Below are 21,723 nucleotides of genomic sequence, written 5' to 3'. Positions count from 1 at the left end.
CTGCTAATAAGACATATTTATTGGATGTGACTTTCCAATCTTTGTTAATACCCAGTCTTCCAAGAATCTACCTTTGTGAATTTTCTGTACCGACAGTGTATCTCTTGAATATTGCAAGAAACTCTAGATTAGAAAGTTGTTAAACCAATTTTGCATAATTCACCCCAAAATATTGTATTCTTATCATTATTGCCAATAAGATGTATTGTGATTATGTCCATATTTATATCGTAATGTTATGGGTTTCATTCACTTTCACTTGCATGTTGTTGAGTTAAAAGTGTGACTAAAACTGGGGAGTGATGTAGTCTACTTGTGATGTGGTCAGCTTTCTGAGTTCAGAATGAGGTCATTCTGCAAACTATCCCCTATCCTTTTGATATCGCGGTACAATAAATTACCCACAATTCTGTTTGATTTGTACCAATGATGTTTGTATAAATTTTTCAGTTCTGCATAAAAGTAATAATGTGAAGTCTCAAGATAATTGATTAATTACATTTACTAAAAGTACATTGAAATATTTCAGCATGAATTTCAAAAAAATTGCTAAATAACCATAAAAGTCACATTCTGCAGGTACTACAAATGCCATACCTTTGGGAGGCAAGTTATGACAAAATGAAGGAGGGCCATTCTCTGAGAAAAGTCAATATGTAAATTTCTTTTGTCTTTTCTATTCATACTAGTCTGCCAAATGTTCAATCAAATCAATGTAATCAAAGATTACATACAACACCACATTGTACGGTGTGACCTTTCTTTAAATTTCGAAGTACATGAACATTTTTCAGCGACGACTATCTGACAACCTCCAATCTTTGCTTGCATATTGAATTCCGGGAAGGGACTGTACCAAGCATTCATATCAATTCGTGGAAATAATTATGACAGAGGGACTCTGAATGCATGGGGTAATTTACCCCCCATGCTTATAGTGTATGAACTGAGTGAGCTGTATAGCTTAGTGTATGAACTGAGTGAGCTATATAGCTTAGTGTATGATCACAGTGAACTGTATGGCTTAGTGTGTGATCTCAGTGAGCTGTATGATCTCAGTGAGCTGTATGGCTTATTGTATGATCTCAGTGAGCTGTATAGCCTAGTGTATGATCTCAGTGAACTGTGTAGTTTAGTGTATGATCTCAGTGAGCTATATAGCTTAGTTAATGATCTCAGTGACATTGAGCCTTTTAGCTTACAAAAATATTAAATATTTAAAACTACACTTTTTAAAACAATAAAGGATTTTGGAAAAACATTTGCTAGATACAAATCAACAAACTTTGTTTCTACGCTAGCCTGACATATATGGCTGTACTTTGTCAATGTGTCAAGTGGCATAGTGCATTGTTCAAGTAATGTGTCAACTGCTTCAAGCTATTGAGGTACATGTAGTAAATGGTGCCACATCTAGTTTTAGTTTGCTCTTAGCTTAGTAGATTGTGAGTGAAAGTGAATGACACCCATACACATACATATGTTATCATCATGGTTTTACAGTATTTAAAGTTAAATTTCAGTTTAAAATTCATCTAAAGTTTCAATGTCCTACATTTCAGGTACTTGTCATAATATGACATGTCAACATAAAGATCTTTGCTAGAGCTGATAATGTAATGTATCAGAATGCCGCCTTGTTATTTTTGAAGTGTAATCTTTTACAATTGTTTGCAGGGTAATGAAATCAACCTTCATCACAAATTTTCCAATGAATTAAGATCTGATGAAACTAGAAGAGTGGAGATTCAAATGACAGAGGTCAGTGATGTTTGGTCTTTTCTGTACATTCTACATTGGTAATACTTATATCACATCGTATTGTATCACATAGTATTGTAATACTTATATTAGTCTGGTTCCCTGACCCATTTCCCCGGTAGAGGGCGTGGGGAAATATAGGGTCAGGTACCGGCTAATGTAAACATGGACGCTATTGGGTTAAAATAAAACAAGCTGTGATTGGATGAAAGTAAAACTTGTAACTTTTTCTCATCTTTCTTGGGTTTCGCACTTTCAGGCTCACTTGACACCAACTTCTTGTTTGTACCACAAAGCCGTGGAGGTAGAAAGAAAGACTTTCTACCTCCATGATTTAGCCACTGTGATTTAGCACACCTCTTAATACTTTTAGAACGTCGACATGATGCCTGGCATTTTTCACGAAATTCGGACACCATTCTATCCATCGAAATCAATCGTCGTTCACAGTTCCAACAAAGTTTGCTTTCAATTTAGCTGTGATATCGCAGCATTACTTGTGGCGTGTATCAAACGTGCTCGGGTCATTGGGGTCACGCCACAGTCGGCGATGACCTCAATGACCCTAGTGCGTTCGATACACGCAACAAGTACTTCTGCGATATCACAGCCAGCCTTCAATCACCTCTATTTCCCCGTACTTCTGGATTAATCCTTTCAGTTTATGTTTCCCATCTCGTGTGCCAATGTTTTTGGTTCGGATACCAGTGTTCGAACATAATTCTGATCCAGTCGAATTTTGACCGGCGTTTTCATGGTAGCAGCCATATTTGTTGTAGCATGTTCTGTCAGGTGACTAACCTCCGCCATCTTGAACAAAATTCTGTTCAAGATGGCTACCCGGTACCTGACCCTATATTTGCCCACGCCCTCTACCGGGGAAATGGGTCAGGGAACCAGACTATACTTATATCACATAGTATTGTAATACTTATATCACATGGTATTGTAATACTTATATCACATAGTATTGTAATACTTATATCACATAGTATTTTAATACTTATATCGCATAGTATTGTAATACTTATATCACATAGTATTTTAATACTTATATCACATAGTATTGTAATACTCATATCACATTATATCCAGGTATGTAGGAGTATCTCAAACCATACACTCCGAGTTCCAAAACCAAGTCGGACTTGCAAGTCCGAGTACTCGGACTTGCATACTCTGAGTAAAACTGCTTACTTGGACTTGTATACTCCGAGTGCATGGCCTACTCGGACTTGTATACTCCGAGTACATGGCCTACTCGGACTTGAATATGCCGATACATGTTCCTATAAATGCATATTTTGCCATACCGGTCAAGAAACGATCTGTCGAAAAAAGGTACTTTATTACTCACGGAGTTTACGGCTAGCGCGGGTCGGTATGTCGAAAATCTGCTCTTTTGAAAAAAAGAATTTCATTTTCACGATGTTTTGTAATCTGTTGCGCAATGTATAACCACGGTCTCTCCACAAGGAGCGACCATGATTTTACCCTCAGAAGAAAGCTGCTGCCACGGCCAGCAGCGAAGTTTTTTGAAAGATGACTCAGATGTAACATTTACAGTAAAGCCAATAAACTTCAGGCAAGTCCAGCCAGTTTCTCAGTTCGATATCGCACAGTATCGTTCCATTAGCGAAATAAATGCATGACATCACAGGTCAAGTCAGGTCATTGTTTACGACCAAGTGGTCACTCGCACTGGGTTTATACTATGCACGAGCGTACTGTGCTCATTTTATTTTGAAAAATTATGAGTTTAATTATTTTATCAAGACATAAATATGCCTAAAATGCTGGGGCAAGTCTATCATGGCCTCGCAACGCCAGCAAACCAAGGCCATGACGTCACAGGTCGACAGGTCATTCGATAATGGCGTCCGTGTTCTAATAGATTGTAATTCGCCGTGATGCATCGAGGTGATCATGAAACGTTGTTGTGACCAATTCAAGTCATGTATCAAATCAGGATCTGATCCGGTAATGATACGAAAAGACAAGACAAACTAATAATTTGCGTGACGGTAGCTACACTCGACAACGACAATGACTTGAGCGTGTTGTACAGGATGGTATTTTACACAGATCAGAGATCAGAGAGATCGCCTTAACAGCTCTTTTCTCTGAGCGACTGAAAGTACATGTACTGTATACGCTGTTTGCAAATTTTTATCACAAGATCGAATATTTCCTCTGTTTTTTCAGCATTGTTTTTCTATAAGCAAGTGTAACTCGGCGTATTCAACTCCGAGTAGGCCATGCACTCAGAGTATACAAGTCCGAGTAAGCAGTTTTACTCGGAGTATGCAAGTCCGAGTACTCTGACTTGTAAGTCCGACTCGGTTTTCGAACTCGGAGTATGCTGTTGAAGGCACTCTTACATACCTCTTATATCACATAGTATTGTAATACACATAGTATTGTAATACTTGTATCACAAAGTATTGTAATACGTATATCACATAGTATTGTAATATTTATATCACATGGTATTGTAATATGTATATCACATGGTATTGTAATACCTATATTACATGGTATTGTAATACTTGTATCACATGGTATTGTTATACTTATATCACATAGTATACTTATATCACATAGTATTGTAATACACATAGTATTGTAATACTTATATCACATAGTATTGTAATACTTATATCACATGGTATTGTAATACTTATATCACATGGTATTGTAATACGTATATCACATGGTATTGTAATACTTATATCACGTGGTATCGTAATATGTATATCACATGGTATTGCAATACTTATATTACACCGTATTTCAATATTTGTATCACATGGTATTGCAATATGTATATCATATGGTACTGTAATACTTATATCACATGGTGTTGTCATTCTTATATCACATGGTATTGTAATACTTATATCACATGGTATTGTAATACTTATATCACATGGTGTTGTCATACTTATACTATATGGTATTGCAATACTTATGCACATGGTATTTTCATACTTTTATATCACATTGTCATACTTTTATATCACATGGTATTTCAATACTGAAATCACATGATGTTATTTCAATACTTTTATCACAAAGTATATCAAAAGCAATCTTTAGAGTAAGTTTTGAATAAGCATGATATGGAAAATTTATGAAAATGTTTGAATGGAATGCTGCACTCATGAAAATGACTCGTTTGTGGAAATCAAGCTGTTATAATGCTGTAGAAGTATGCCATGCTTTATAAATGAGAGAAATTTATAATTCTGCTTCTTTAGGGTACATACATATGATATTTGTGAAATAATCTAGTGTATATGCAGCAGATGTAAGTTTTTATAGTTGAAAAATCTGTGTTTATGCAATACTGAAAGTGTGTTTCAGAAAATGTCTACTGCAGTGTTTTACACGGAGAGGCAAGGAGGAATTTATGTAGCTTCAACTATGCATGTCGTTTTCCTGTAATTCATACACCACAAATAACAATGGCAATGTAAACATTTACAACTATTTTACATTATGCAATTTTATGTCGCAGGACAACTTCTACAGGTATGATGGTCAACAAACTAGCAGAGAGCACATGATGATGATGTTAGCTAATGTTAAGTACATACATATCAGAGCAACGTACAATACAGAAATGAGGGATTCAAGTCTAAATGATATTTCCATGGAAAATGCAGGTAACTGACTTTATTTGTCACGGATTATTGTATATTCACAGAACTGTACTCAATTCATCAAAAGAGTCCAACAGTACTACTGAACTTAATATAAATGTTCCAACAATGACAATGACTATAGGTGTCTTTGTAAGAGCGTAGAGCATTTACTGACTTGCTGGATTTCTGTGCAGTTCAAATTGAAAGTTACAAGTCTTGTCTAAGAGTGAGGACAGTCACTATCGCTGTCCAGTGCTTTGAGAAAACTATGAAATCCAAATTTAATAGGAAATACCAGTGGTCAGTATTTTTAAGTGGACAGTAGTGCTAGCAGCTGTAACTTTTGACGATTGTTTGTATTTATTTTTGTATACCAATTGTAAGTTTGTTTGACTCCCCAAAGCATGTTGAAACACATACTACTTAGCTTTTCAGTACAGCATCTATAGGTGTCTAATGTTCTGTTATTGTTTACATTTGAATTCTAGTGGGGACCAGAATGCACTACAGCAATAACAATGCACTTTATACCCATACAGGCTGAGTGGACAAGCCAAATACTGTGTATCTCAACATGCCTCTAGGAGTAGAACAAGAAACTGTAGTTGACATTAACAAACAAAACTAGCGGAAAAAATCATCAAAACGTTACAGTTACATGCCTTGTTATAATCATTACTTTTGAATGTCTTTATAGGTAACATAAATGTCTTTATAGGTAACATAAATGTGTTTATAGGTAACATAAATGTTTTTATAGGTAACATAAATGTCTTTATAGGTAACATAAATGTGTTTATAGGTAACATAAATGTCTTTATAGGTAACATAAATGTCTTTATAGGTAACATAAATGTCTTTATAGGTAACATATTGGACATGAGAACCGTAATATAGCATTGATAAAACATATACACAATAACTACATTGACGGATTGGGATATGGAGATGAAGCATAAAAATATTGATTCATTTATAGTAATTGCAAAAATGTGATCAAAACATTAAGAAAATAGTTACTTAGATATTACAAGTATTTGTGTAAATTGAATTCAGTTCCTCAAGATACTGGCAACAGGCAAGCATTGGATGTTGAAGAGTGTTCCTGCCCAGAAGGCTACATGGGTTTGTCATGTCAGGTGGGTATCAATGGGTTTGTCATGTCAGGTGGGTATCAATGGGTTTGTCATGTCAGGTGGGTATCAATGGGTTTGTCATGTCAGGTGGGTATTGGTATCAATGGGTTTGTCATGTCAGGTGGGTATTGGTATCAATGGGTTTGTCATGTTAGGTGGGTATTGGTATCAATGGGTTTGTCATGTCAGGTGGGTATCAATGGGTCTGTCATGTCAGGTGGGTATACATAGAAGTTACCCTGATTTTTGATAGTTCTGCTCATCAATAGTAAATACTGAACCAGTCTAAGTACTTATACTCAAACAATCTGCAGTACAACTTTTTCAGACACCTGTTTGTTTTCTCAGTCATACAATGCTACTTTGACATTTGTATTACAACTTCAAATTAAATTTACAACCATGCTTAGTGATGAGGTGTGTGAATATTTCTGTCATGAAACTTTCAATCAGTGAAACTACACAGTGAAGCAATCTTGATTGAAAGGGAAATGAGGCAGCTTTTATGACCCTCAGTTTTCCTTTCAAGTCTCATGGTCATCAATTGTCTTTAATTTTAAATGTCTATTCAGAAAGGATTTTAAACCATTTCCTTCATGAACAGCATTCTGTCATGACAAAGTGACCACACTGACTATGACAAAGTGACCACATTGACAATGTCTGAATTTTCAGTTTTCTGCCCTTCGGTAGACTGTCATCTCAGTGTCAATTGACATGTAGAAGCATGTATTTATAATGAAAATGTTGTTAACAGTTGGCTTATTATTTGTTAGCAAATGATGAGTCTGACATTCAAAGAGATATGGAACAAAACACTTGGTTAACCAGATACATTATACCTATTAATGGTACAACATGTAGAGTGGTGTTGACATAAGTGTAAAGAGTCATAAGTTTGGTGCTTTGATTAACCAAATATGATAGCAATAAACCATCTCCATATTGCCTACATTAGACCGTGTAATCTTAACTGAGTCTTTAACTCATTTTTATGATAACTCTATGTTGACTTGCAGAGCTGTGCTCCAGGTTACATGAGGACTGGTGGTGGTTTATACCTTGGAACCTGTATGAAATGTGAATGTCATGGACATGCATCTGAATGTGATCCTGATACTGGCGCTTGTGTGGTAAGACGAAGTGTTACAGTTTAATAAGGATTAGGGGCTGGTTTCAATGGGCAGTTTTCAATCTTTGTTGTCATAACACACTAGTGTTATAAATTACACCAATACAAAGGAAAAAACAAGCCAATATGATTCAAATAACTCAACAATGGGATGATTATGATTCAAATAATTTCAAGTTGATAATTAGCCAATTATGGTTCAGTTAATTTTATAATTGTGACAAATTTAGAATAAAAAAAAGACTATCATAAGTAAACAAATGTAGATTAAAAAAAACAAACTCTGAAAACCATATCAGATATAAATGCTGAGGAATATCAAGGTATTTCATTCCTGATATTTATGCAATATTGTACATATTTTTCTAGTGGTAGTATATTTTTACAGTATCTGTCAAATGTGTTTGGTGCTCGTGTTACTCACTGTGGGGTTATACTGTTGGATAGTTTGTAGAAGTTTGTTTCTATGTCATATATATTTATTATATTGGAATACAAATCTTCTTCTATTTCCTTTTTTCACATTGCTCACATATTCCATCTATTAATAATGTTTTTGTGTGTCTACCTGGATACATTTCATTTCATTGTTTATAGCCAAATAAATATCCACATTTGAAATACAAACTGAAAGGCTGATGTCATTTGTTTCTTTTTTAGAATTGTGAACATAATACTGAAGGTGACAGATGTGATAAGTGTGCACCTGGTTACTATGGTGATGCCACAGCAGGAACACCAGATGACTGCCGCAAGTGTGCTTGTCCGTTAGATATTCCCTCCAATCAGTAAGTGTGTTTTTGCAATTCATTCAAACAAGTGAATTTTTTTTAATACAAGTCCAGTGTAACGATTTAAATGTGATTTGCCAATGATGTCAAGTAACTTGGTGGTTTTTTAGTCCCCACGGACACCGTCCGGGGGGACTTATAGGTTTGGTCATGTCCGTGCGTCCGTCCGTGCGTCCGTGTGTGCGTGCGTGCGTCCGTCCGTTCACGCAGATATCTCATAGACGCCTGGAGCGATTTTGTTCAAACTTGGTTCAAGGATAGTACCCTACCTCATACAGATGCACGTCGATTTGTTTCACAATGCAATCAAATTTGGCCATGTTAGAGGACTTTTTAGTTTTCACCTCCATAGACCCCCATGTATAAGGCAGTCCATAGACTCCCATGTATAAGCACAGGCGACCCATAAAGTATTACTGAGATTTTCACACTAGTTTTCACCCGCAGGGATTACCCTGGCTCAAGAACGACACGAGATAAAATCGCACATGAAAAAAAACAGTGGGAGAATTTCAAAGTCTGTGGGAACCGGACCTAACTTTCCCTGATTTTCTGCATATTGGTTAATTTGCATAACAATACACTCAGTGAGACACTTTTCGGACGATCTCAGTTTTCAGACATTTAATGACATGCTGTTCGTTATACTCACTTCGCTCCGTTTTGATAGCGTTTTACAAGTCATGCTATGTACAGCATATTAAGTCAGGTGACGCTGCCGTCCCGTTTTAGATTTTTTTTTGGTAGAAGCTATTTCGGGCTACAGACTTGGTGAAGTTAGCCACACTGTACGATACGAGGTGTCGAACGCAGCACACAGGGACAGCCCGTGCCCGATATCTAAGCGCTATACACGTTGAAATATAGTTGCGTCGTCCATCGATAAACATAACTAATTATCACGAAATATTTCCATATAGTTTTCTAAACACATCGAAATTGAAAATCGGGGTTCGAAGTCCCAAAATATCAATATTTAGCCCCTTATCACATTCAAAATACGACGTCCGATTACTGCGATGGCAGTACGATTACACGCACTCAACATGGGGGCAAAAATTTGGCAACTTTGACCCCCTAAATGCCACTTCTGTTGGTGTTAACAGTTTGAGGATAAACACAATAAAGTTTCGAAAGGTACCGTATGATAATAAGATTTCGTTGTGCTCGTCATTTATGAAACGGCTTTGGGCGAAATTCACTACCCTATCAGAAAACTGTCACACTGAGTGTAGTTGTAATCGGAGGCGATCGAATCCATACTTTCTAGTGCGGGAGTTACGAAAGTACAGTAGTCAAGAATAGTGCATTTTCGTTTTTTTCTTCGCACTACCATCCGTACTGGACACGAATATTCCTTCAAAAGCGCCATTTTGAGCGACGACAATACACTGTACATCGGCAATGAACACTTGCTGTATCGACTCCAATGATTTGTCAATGAACGCAAAACTTCCAGTTGGCAACCAATCACAAACGCTGTTGAAAAGGGAACTCTGCAACAGCTTTTTTCTTGTGTAATTATAGCGCTCTCTACGGCGACACAATGAGTGGTTCTGTACTGAAAACCTGCTAAATGTTACCGATGAATTTAGATCGCGTAAAGGTATCACGTACGCGCTATTTGAATTATCGGCGCGACTTTTTTGCCCAATTGATTTTTCTGAATGCGATTTTTCTGATTTTTGAGCGTAAATATCGCGTTATCGCGCCCCAAAGTGATCCCTGCACCCCCATAGACCCCCATGTATAAGGCAGTCCATAGACTCCCATGTATAAGCACAGGCGACCCATAAAGTATTACTGAGATTTTCACACAGTTTTCTCTATCATTTTCTCTCCTTTCTTCATGCTCTTACTGATCGGAGTAAATAAAATAAATGGTTTATTAGTCCCCACGGACACCGTCCGGGGGGACTTATAGGTTTGGTCATGTCCGTGCGTCCGTCCGTCCGTGCGTCCGTTCACGCAGATATCTCAGAGACGCCTGGAGCGATTTCGTTCAAACTTGGTACAAGGATAGTACCATACCTCATACAGATGCACGTCGATTTGTTTCACACCGGATCAAATTTGGCCGTGGTAGAGGACTTTTTAGTTTTCACCTCCATAGACTTCCATGTATAAGGCAGACCATAGACTCCCATGTATAAGGCAGTCCATAGACTCCCATGTATAAGGCAGACCATAGACTCCCATGTATAAGGCAGTCCATAGACTCCCATGTATAAGGCAGTCCATAGACTCCCATGTATAAGGAAGTCCATAGACTCCCATGTATAAGGCAGTACATAGGCTCCCATGTATAAGGCCAAGATAAATAAAAATTTAGTTTCTCATCGTATTCATATTGCAAAAAGGATGCAGTGACACAGTTTTTAGTCCCCACAGATAAAGTCCAGGGGGCTCATAGATTGGGTCATGTCAGTCCGTGAGTCCATCCGTTCACGCAGATATCTCAGACACTTTGACAAAATGTCATGTGACCTTGGTGACCTTTGACCTCGAATATACATATTTGTCCATAACTCAGTAACCACAAGTGGTAAACCTTTCATATATGGTATGATGGGACACCCTATGACGCCACATATTGTACCTCATTAATTATGTGCATATCTAATTTTGAGCGAGCCAAAAGAGCTAGAGGTCTGATTTTTGGTATATATGGATAACTTAGCAATACAATTTTTTGACAAAATGTCACGTGACTTGGTGACCTTTAACCTCAAATATACATATTTGTCCATAACTCAGTAATCACTAATGCTACACCCTTCATATTTGGTATGATGGGACACCTTATGACACCACATATTGTACCTCATTAATTATGTGCATATCTAATTTTGAGCGAGCCAATAGAGCCAGAGGTCTGATTTTTGGTATGTAGGGATAACTTAGCAATACAATTTTTTTGACAAAATGTCAAGTGATCTCAATGACCTTTGACCTCAAATATACATATTTGTGCATAACTCAGTAACCTCAAGTGCTACACTCTTCATATTTGGTATGATGGGACACCTTATGACGCCACATATTGTACCTCATTAATTATGCGCATATGTAATTTTGAGCGAGCCAAAAGAGCTAGAGGTCTGATTTTTGGTATATAGGGATAACTTAGCAATACAATTTTTTTGACAAAATGTCACGTGACCTTGGTGACCTTTGACCTCAAATATACATATTTGTCCAAAACTCAGTAACCACAAGTGCTACACCCTTCATATTTGGTATGATGGGACACCTTATGACGCCACATATTGTTCCTCATTAATTATGTGCATATCTAATTTTGTGCGAGCCAATAGAGCTAGAGGTCTGATTTTTGGTATGTAGGGATAACTTAGCAATACAATTTTTTTGACAAAATGTCACGTGACCTCGGTGACCTTTGACCCCAAATATACATATTTGTCCATAACTCAGGAACCACAAGTGCTACACCCTTCATATTTGGTATGATGGGACACCTTATGACGCCACATATTGTACCTCATTCATTATGTGCATATCTAATTTTGAACAAGCCAATAGAGGTAAATGTATGATTTTTAGTATATAGGGATAGACTATAGGATAGAAATTTTTGACAAAATGTCATGTGACCTCGATAGCCTTTTACCTAAAATACACGATTATGTCAATAAATAAGTAACCACAAGTGCTATGTCCTTTATATTTAGTAGGATGGGAGACCTTATGACAACACATGCTTTACCTCGTTAATTATGCCCATATATAATTATGGGCAAGCCAATAGAGCTAGAGGTCTGAATTTTGGCATATATGGATTAATTAGCAATACAATGTTTTTTTTTCAAAATGTCACGTGACCTTGATGACCTTTGACCTTGAATATGCATATATATGCATAACTCAGTAATCACAAGTTCTTTACGCTTCAATTTTGATAGGATAATAGACCTTAAGATGTCACATCTTGTACCTCATTTATTATGCACATATGTATTTCTTGGCTGGCTAATACAGCTAGAGGTTTGATCTTTTTTCCCGATTTAGAACCATAACTTAGACATGCCTCTTGTTTCAAATTGGGAACAATGACATAGACGTATGTGTCCATAGATCTGAACATATACACTTTAGTGATACTTCTTAATGACCTCATTTCCCTGCCCCCTCAAGACTAATACTCCTATTACAAGTGGGGACTATGTCATTGTCAATGACTTGTTACATATACGACTGAATGATTACGTCACACACATGGACAAAAACTGAATCACTGTTATCTTCTGGTTGTGATACATAAATACGACAAAAGAAGATATATGGGTAGTTGCTGTCCAGTGTTTGTCATCTGTCTGTCTGTCTGTCCATCTGTCTGTCTGTCTGTATGTATGTATGCTACCACTTAGTTTTCTTGTAAATAGTGATAGTGGTAGTAAATCTCAAGATTGAAATTTGATGTGTACATTTACTTTTAGATCAAATGGGTATTGCTGTGATCTTCATGTTATTTCAACAAATGTGCAAAAGAGCTCAATAAATGCAGAAATGATACAAAAATTTCAAATCCCCAAACTGCCAAACCTAGACCTTAATTTGGCAAAACTAGTGTTACAGAGTTGAAGATCCAAGTTTGTTAATGCCAAGTTGATGACATGACAAATGATATTATACTATAGATCAAACAGACTAGGGTAACATAGCAGCTGATTAGCATCTATTGATTACCCAACAGACTTCCTTGATGTAACTCCTGATTGTACCATACTGACTGAAAGTAAAGCAACTACATCATAGTTTATGTATTGCAATCTTCACTCTGCTGTTTTATGGCTTTGAATTAGATCAATACTCTGAGATCAATGTGGCAAAATAACTAAAATGAACTTTTAGAAGACCTGGGAAGCAGATGCAAAACATGCACAACAATTAAGTCTTGCACATTGCGCTTATGGACAAAAGTAAAAATATTTTGAGTCCTGATTTGATTGTAATATTTCAAAAATAAGCATACATGTTTCCATCATTGATGATGATTGAAGAGACGATATTACACTATCTTACTTCTACTGTCTATGATCAAATCAAATAGATAATTGTGGATGAGAATGTGTAAGCATGATCTTTGACCCATGGTGGTTTGTAAGTTAATGAATGATAGAATAAGTCTTGTGTCAACAATTATTATTATGATACCATAATTTATATCTTGTAGATTTTCACCAACTTGTTACCTTGACAACGATGGCACAGAGACATGTAATGCCTGTAAAGATGGTTATACTGGCAGGAAATGTGAAAGGTGAGTTTTACATTATTATGTTGTAATTGTTTGTGTTGTGATTTTGTTAACTCAGGAATTATGCATGTCCCAGAAAGTCCTGGACTTTTAATATCACTCCTAAAACTTTATTAAAAGTTCAGGGAAAATTTGCACTGAAAAGTCACCGCATGATGATCAGATGTATCTGATATCACGGACAGTTTGTTTGATAATTTAATGTATCTTTCTTTGCTTCATCAAAAGGAAGGATGTATGTCTAGCTGTGTGTTCAATGAAGTATGTATGTCAAACTGCATGTTAAATGAAGTATGTATGTCAAACTGCATGTTAATGAAGTGTGTATGTCAAATTGCATTTTAATGAAGTATGTATGTCAAATTGCATGTTAATAAAGTATGTATGTCAAACTGCATGTTAATGAAGTGTGTATGTCAAATTGCATTTTAATGAAGTATGTATGTCAAATTGCATGTTAAGCTAGAATGCCTCAGGGACAGATCTTGTGTCTCTCAAAGTTATTGTAACAATTTCTTCGCTGATTTATCACTTGTTTGGGCTCATTTTAAAGGTCTTGGAGTGAAAAAGGTTTTCACTATATTAAAGGGAAACCTAAGTCCAGCGGCATTGACCGTTTATCCCTTCCAAAATCACCCTTGAATAAAATGCAGCTCAAATTTGCAACATAATTGCACGCACCGACGACTACGGAGCGACGAAAAGAGACGTTGAAGTAGACGACATTTATGGAAATGAGCTCGGAATCCCATGGGCGCGAAAGGGCTCATGGGAGGAGCGTGCGTGACATCATCGGCGATACACGAACGTGTGTGACAGCCTACCAAAGCATTGGAGTCTATGACTGCAGCAGTGCAGTTCTGCACGTTACGACTCTTTAATGCTCAGTAGCATAAAAAGTAATTAACTGTTGATCATTTGAGTGCAAAAATCACTCAAGGAAGAACAAACGGAGTCAGCTTTTACCGTCTTCCCACAGAACAGCTTTTTCGAAGACAGTGGCTAAAGAAAGTCGGGCGAGTTTTAAAATCTGTAAAAGATACAACGTTATGTTCTAATTCTTTCAGGATAATTGTTTTATAAGGGATTTTGGGACTCTGATACCGATACAAGACGATACCACACAATGCGGTTCGTATCTTGACATGCTGAGTCAGCCTACTATCGCCGGTTTTAACCAGATAAATATTAATATTGGCGATTTCGGGACTCTAAAATCCGAAGACGAAACTACACAAAGCGTCTCTTATCTTGACATCCCGGGTCTGCCAAATCTCCGATATATAACCAATAAATATAGGCAATTTCAGAACTATACCTGGTAATATTGATATTACAAGATACTGGAATGACTTGTTGCCTACTGTGTCTCGGCACGCGCCCGCCGGGTCTGAGAAATCGCCGATATTATATTTACCCGATAAATATCAATTGCGCCGGAACTCCTAGGCTAATATCGATACCAGACGATCCTAGATTTACTTGCACTGTGTGGTGTCGTCACGCCGGGTCTACGAAATCACGGATATTTATCCGATAAATATCGGCGACTTACGACTTTACTCTGATACTGGTCGATACTTTGTCAAATTGTGGGTAAATATCCGATGTATATCGGAGATTTCACCACCTAACAGATCTGACCACCCAAAAACCTCTGTCCTACTCTTAGTTCAAAAGTAGCATCCATGGCCGGTAGTCAAGAATACTGTGTTTTACATTATTAGATTTATTAATGCACGAAATACATTTTTTACATGTAAAGCATTTTTTTTCATTAAATGTCCACACGGGACTTCGTCGAGAGGGCCGATGGGAAATCATCGGGACTCGGGAGGCCCTTGCACAAATTACATTCTTTACATGTAAACATTTTTACTTGGCGATCGGGACTTGAACAGAGGACATATCGGAAATCATCGGGAGTTTGGGCTGGTCTTGTATGAAATACATTCCTTACAACATGCTTTAAGACAATACTATTTTTTTAAATAGCGGGCAAATATTCATTATATACGCGATTTCATCACTTTGTAGATCTGAGTAAGCCCGACTTCCTAAGTTCGACACCAGCTTCGAAAAATGAACGACACTATAATAGATTTGTCAAATCGCGAATAAATATTTTCCGATACATATCGGAGATTTCGCAACCTTAAAGATCTGGCCAAGCTCGAATTACACGGTAACACATGCAATCAGTCAATCATTCAGTATCATTCTACACAACAAAATTAATTTTAAGCGACTCACTGGACTGATACAGAAAACTCTGTTTTAGAAACGTAGCGTTGAAGGATCGCAGGGTCACTCAGTCGCAGAGTCTCTCCAATCCAGTTCGGGGTCTGTACAAGCATAGTGACTCCCTCCGCTGAATCATACACAAAACGCAAACAACCAAGATATGAAAGATGTTTTGAGATGCTGTCCAATTATTACATATCTTGGTTCAAATAAGCACAGTTTGATTTCAGTCAGGGAAAAGTAATACTCGATGTCAGAAATATCGCTGCCCGAACTCTCCATAGTCGTCTTACGAATGCGCTGAACTGTTCACAGTACTCCTCCAGCTGCAAGCTACAATCTTCTGTATCGCCGATGACGTAAATGTCGTCTACTTCAACTTCTCTTTTCGTCGCGCCGTAGTCGTCAGCGCGTGCAATTATGTTGCAAATTTGAGCTGCATTTTACTCAAGGGTGATTTTGGAAGGGATAAACGGTCAATGTCGCTGGACTTAGGTTTCCCTTTAACTTTTAGAAAATCACAAATGTTATTTTCTCCTATAGAATTAACAAAGGGATGGCAGCCATTTTGAATTTCCAGCATTTGTAAATGTTAGGTAATTTGTTTCTCTACTGACAAATTTTGAACGGCTAGCCCCGATTTTTAGTCCCCACGGACACCGTCCGGGGGGACTTATAGGTTTGGTCATGTCAGTGCGTGCGTGCATACGTCCGTGCGTGCGTGTGTGCGTGCGTGCGTACGTCCGTCCGTCCGTTCGTTCACGCAGATATCTCAGAGATGCATGAAGCTATTTCATTCAAACTTGGTACAAGGATTACTTCATATGTCATACAAATGCACGTCAATTTGTTTTGTGATACAATCCAATATGGCCGCCAGGCGGCCATTTTATTACGATTTTTTCATGTATAGAGCCATAACTCAGACATTGTCCAACCAATTTTATTCAAAGTTGGTACAAGGACATTGACCAATGTCATAGATATGCACGTCAATTTGTTTTGTGATACGATCCAATATGGCCACCAGGCGGCCATTTTATTACGATTTTTTCATGTACAGAGCCATAACTCAGACATGTTTCAACCGATTTCATTCAAAGTTGGTACAAGGACATTGAATATTGTCATAGATATGCGTGTCAATTGGTTTTGTGATACGATCCAATATGGCCACCAGGCGGCCATTTTATTACGATTGTTTCATGTACAGAGCCATAACTCAGACATGTTTCAACCGATTTTATTCAACGTTTGTACAAGGACATTGACCACTTTCATAGATATGCACGTCAATTTGTTTTGTGATACAATCCAATATGGCTGCTGTGTGGCCATTTTGTTACGATTGTTTCATATACAGAGGCATAACTCGGGCATATCTCAACAGATTTTATTAAAAGTTAGTACAAGGACATTGACCTATGTCATACATATGTACGTCAATTTGTTTTGTGATACGATCCAATATGGCCACCAGGCGGCCATTTTATTACGATTTTTTCATGTACAGAGCCATAACTCAGACATGTTTCAACCGATTTCATTCAAAGTTGGTACAAGGACATTGACCAATGTCATAGATATACATGTCAATTTGTTTTGTGATACAATCCAATATGGCTGCTGTGTGGCCATTTTGTTACAATTTTTTCATGTACAGAGCCATAACTCAGACTTATTTCAACCAATTTCATTCAAAGTTGGTACAAGGACATTGACCAATGTCATAGATATACACGTCAATTTGTTTTGTGATACAATCCAATATGGCTGCTGTGTGGCCATTTTGTTACGATTTTTTCATATACAGAGGCATAACTCGGGCATATCTCAACAGATTTTATTCAAAGTTGGTACAAGGACATTGACCTATGTCATACATATGTACGTCGATTTGTTATGTGATATGATCAAATATGGCCGCTAGGCAGCCATTTTATTACGATGTTTTCATGTACAGAGCCATAACTCAGACATGTTTCAACCGATTTTATTCAAAGTTGGTACAAGGAGATTGACTAATGTCACACATATGCATGTCAATTTGTTATGTGATACAATCCAATATGGCTGCCTTGCGGCCATTTTGTTACGATTTTTCATGTACAGAGCCATAATACTCTCAGGCTCTACTCATTTTTCTTTAGGATGGTGGCCTACATTGGTTTTATGTTTTTATCACCACGGAACTCATTCTTGGCCATTGAGCGCCATCTGTATCAAAGTATTTTTATCACAGACCTAATTAGTCCCCACGGACACCGTCCGGGGGGACTTATAGGTTTGGTCATGTCCGTGCGTGCGTGCGTCCGTCTGTGTGTGCGTGTTTGCGTCCGTTCACGCAGATATCTCAGAGATGCCTGGAGCGATTTCATTCAAACTTGGTACAAAGATTACTTCATATGTCATGCAGATGCACGTCAATTTGTTTTGTGATACGACCCAATATGGCCGCCAGGCAGCCATTTTATTACGATTTTTTCATGTACAGAGCCATAACTCAGGCATGTTTCAACCGATTTCGTTCAAAGTTAGTACAAAGACATTGACCAATGTCATAGATATGCACGTCAATTTGTTTTGTGATACGATCCAATATGGCCGCCAGGCGGCCATTTTATTACGATTTTTTCATGTACAGAGCCATTACTCAGGCATGTTCCAACCGATTTTATTCAAAGTTGGTACAATGACATTGACCAATGTCATAGATATGCACGTCAATTTGTTTTGTGATACGATCCAATATGGCCGCCAGGCGGCCATTTTATTACAGATTTTTCATGTACAGAGCCATTACTCAGGCACATTTCAACCGATTTTATTCAAAGTTGGTACAAGGTTATTGACAAATGTCATAGCTGTGCACGTCAATTTGTTTTGTGATACGATCCAAAATGGCCGCTGTGCGGCCATTTTATTACGATTTTTTCATGTACAGAGCCATAACTCAGGCATATCTCAAACTGATTTTATTCCAAAGTTGGTACAAGGACATCGACCAATGTCATAGCTATGCTCATCAATTTGTTTTGTGATGCGATCCAATATGGCCACTGTGCAACCATTTTGTTACGATTTTTTCATGTCCTGTACCATAACTCAGACATGCATCAAGCGAATTCATTCAAAAGTATTTTTATCACAGACCTAATGAAGAGGACTCTATCCTCTCTGAGGACCTGTAATCAAAATACCCATTAACAAGTGGGGACTGTGTCATCAACGATGACTTGTTAATGAAGAGGAGTCTATCCTCTCTGAGGACATGTAATCAAAGTACCCATTAACAAGTGGGGACTGTGTCATCAACTATGACTTGTTATTCTTGATTTGGTAAGAAAATGATTGAAAGCTTCATTGAAGAAAGTTTGAGCAAAATTTTGTCTTTCACTTTCGAGGTGCATACTACCTTATATGAAATATGTCATAGTGTATGTTAAATGAAATGTGTACATCAAACTATATTCCATATGAAGTCAAATCAGTTATTTAAGACAAAGTATATTTGTTTTATCAGATGTGATGTTGGATACGTGGGCAACCCAGAAATACCTGGTGGTACCTGTACTCCAGTGGGAGGAGCTGGTAGGAATCTATGTTATTGTGCTTTGTTCTTGTTAGCTTTTACAAGTACAGACTCAATTGCACAACACAGTATTGTTGTATAGAACTGTAGTCACAAATGATGGATTTCTTTGAAGAATGATAGAGAACAAAATCTCTACTGAAGATACTCAGCATGATTGTAGTGTATTTATGAAGTTTTGCATTTTGATACATCATTATTTCATGATATTTTATGTAGGGTTTTCTCAGTCTAAATTTACAACTTTACCAAGCTATGTTAATCTCAAATCTACCTCACAATATAAAAATATGCATAGCTGTTGATAAAAACTAAACAACCATCATATTTCAATAGTTTATATTAGATTATGACATCAACAATTAGTATAATCTTGACATATTCTTGACATTTTCCTTGATTTTAGAACCAGGAGAGAACAGACCACCGTCGGTTATTGTCTCTCCAAGCAGGATAAGTGACTCAGTGGGTTCAACCATCACATTTGATTGCATTGTTACTGGTTCATACTCAACCCTTGCATGGGTTAGATCTGATGGTAAAAGATTGTCAATAAGAGCTGTAGAACTTCCTGATCAGCGTTTGCAGGTTAGTATCAATATCATGGCATTCCTTTTGAAGTTACAATGCAAAAAAAGATAGTCCAATAGTTTCTTATGAAATGGCAATTCTTACTTTTCTTGCCATAGTCTTCTGATTATGTTTAAGAGTTTTATCCTAGTGACCATATGGCAAATAAGCCAACACAATGTTGTCACCGTCGCCTTTCCTATTTTTCCCAATACTGAAAACTCATAGCAATGTTAATTCTTGAGGAGATTTAAAACCAGCTGAGCCCTTTGGATAGGTAATCCAAACTGATTATATTCTTTACTCAATCCCTTCCGTTATACTAACATATATACCTATTGGATTTTCAGATCAAGAACATACAGAAAGATGACGAGGGTGTTTACATGTGTCAAGCTATCAATAATTTTGGTGCTGGTTTAGCTGAAGGACAACTGACAGTTCTCTGTATGTATTAACAATTTCGGATACTGTGTAGCTTTCATTGATATGTGTAACGAATTCTCAACATAGTAATTACAAACACGTCAAAGGTAGAAAATCTGTCGCTTTTGAAAATATTTTCTGCAACAAATACATTTTCAAGTTCTTTTCAATGATGTTGTGATGCAAAGAGTCGATCTTACCAACACAAAGTGGTGTGATACAATGACGCCAAACTTGCCCAAAGTGTGCCAAAATATGCTGACACATACAGGCGTCACCAAAACTGAAAAAAGTGTTGTTGATTCACTTTCATTACAAGAAACTAATTTATATGTTGATATTATGATATATTAGTCAATATGATTGGGTTATTGTGGAAATATTGATGAGGTTACCGGAACACACCAGTGATACACAACAGATTTTGATCAATTTATTTAGTCTCACTACTATTGTAAAAAAGACACACCACAATTTCCATTCATAATAACTCAATAAATTTGCATTGAAAGATCTCCTGAAAAATACTAGCAAGCTTGATATATATTCACTTCACTTCATTTTATATCAATTTATTTATGTAGAATATGATATTATGTTGCAGCGGATGGTCCAGCAATCCAGGTTATTGTAGAAGAACCAACCACATTACAGGTACCAGAAGGTGATACTGCTAAGATTGTATGCAAAGCTATTAGTCAGGTAAGCATGCCTACATCTTGACCTGAAATTGTCAACACCAGATTTTTAACTTACAACTTGTTTACAATGATATCCAATCAATGAGAAATTAATCCCACCAGACACATAATCACATTCAATAATACTTAAAGTACTGCAACTTGAGACAATAAATGATGAAAAATGTTCCACAGTATCTTAAATCTGAAATGTAATCATAAGTTAGGTAAATTGGTACAGTTATGTGTATTCATCTGTTGAGATCAGTGTGTGCTGTAAGCTAAATTGACATGACATGGTATTTTACACATTTCTTCACTTGTCTACAGATGGCTCAAAAATTTTCCACACATTTATAAATTGGCTCAAACAGTTTGTGAGTTAGGAGATGTGCTATTTGAGATGAAGTGCTATATTTTAGACAAACATACTTCAGTATCTGTATATTCATGCCATATATATTAA

At 37.0% G+C, this 21,723-nt stretch overlaps 1 protein-coding gene across 3 annotated transcripts in view; it reads left to right on the top strand.

Moving 5' to 3' along the window:
* LOC139136557 (basement membrane-specific heparan sulfate proteoglycan core protein-like) overlaps nt 1-21,723 on the top strand; it is a 176,993-nt gene that overhangs the window by 98,321 nt on the left and 56,949 nt on the right. For all 3 annotated transcript variants that reach the window (XM_070704289.1, XM_070704290.1, XM_070704292.1), the window contains 10 exons: nt 1,678-1,761; nt 5,282-5,429; nt 6,465-6,547; nt 7,564-7,677; nt 8,337-8,464; nt 13,662-13,748; nt 19,513-19,580; nt 19,988-20,169; nt 20,502-20,598; nt 21,182-21,279. In XM_070704289.1, coding sequence (XP_070560390.1) covers nt 1,678-1,761; nt 5,282-5,429; nt 6,465-6,547; nt 7,564-7,677; nt 8,337-8,464; nt 13,662-13,748; nt 19,513-19,580; nt 19,988-20,169; nt 20,502-20,598; nt 21,182-21,279 — 1,089 coding nt within the window. The remainder of the gene's footprint in view (nt 1-1,677; nt 1,762-5,281; nt 5,430-6,464; nt 6,548-7,563; nt 7,678-8,336; nt 8,465-13,661; nt 13,749-19,512; nt 19,581-19,987; nt 20,170-20,501; nt 20,599-21,181; nt 21,280-21,723) is intronic.

The sequence above is a fragment of the Ptychodera flava genome, chromosome 7, assembly GCF_041260155.1.
Source record: "Ptychodera flava strain L36383 chromosome 7, AS_Pfla_20210202, whole genome shotgun sequence".
NCBI lineage: Eukaryota > Metazoa > Hemichordata > Enteropneusta > Ptychoderidae > Ptychodera > Ptychodera flava.
This window is presented reverse-complemented; position numbering and strand designations above follow the sequence as displayed.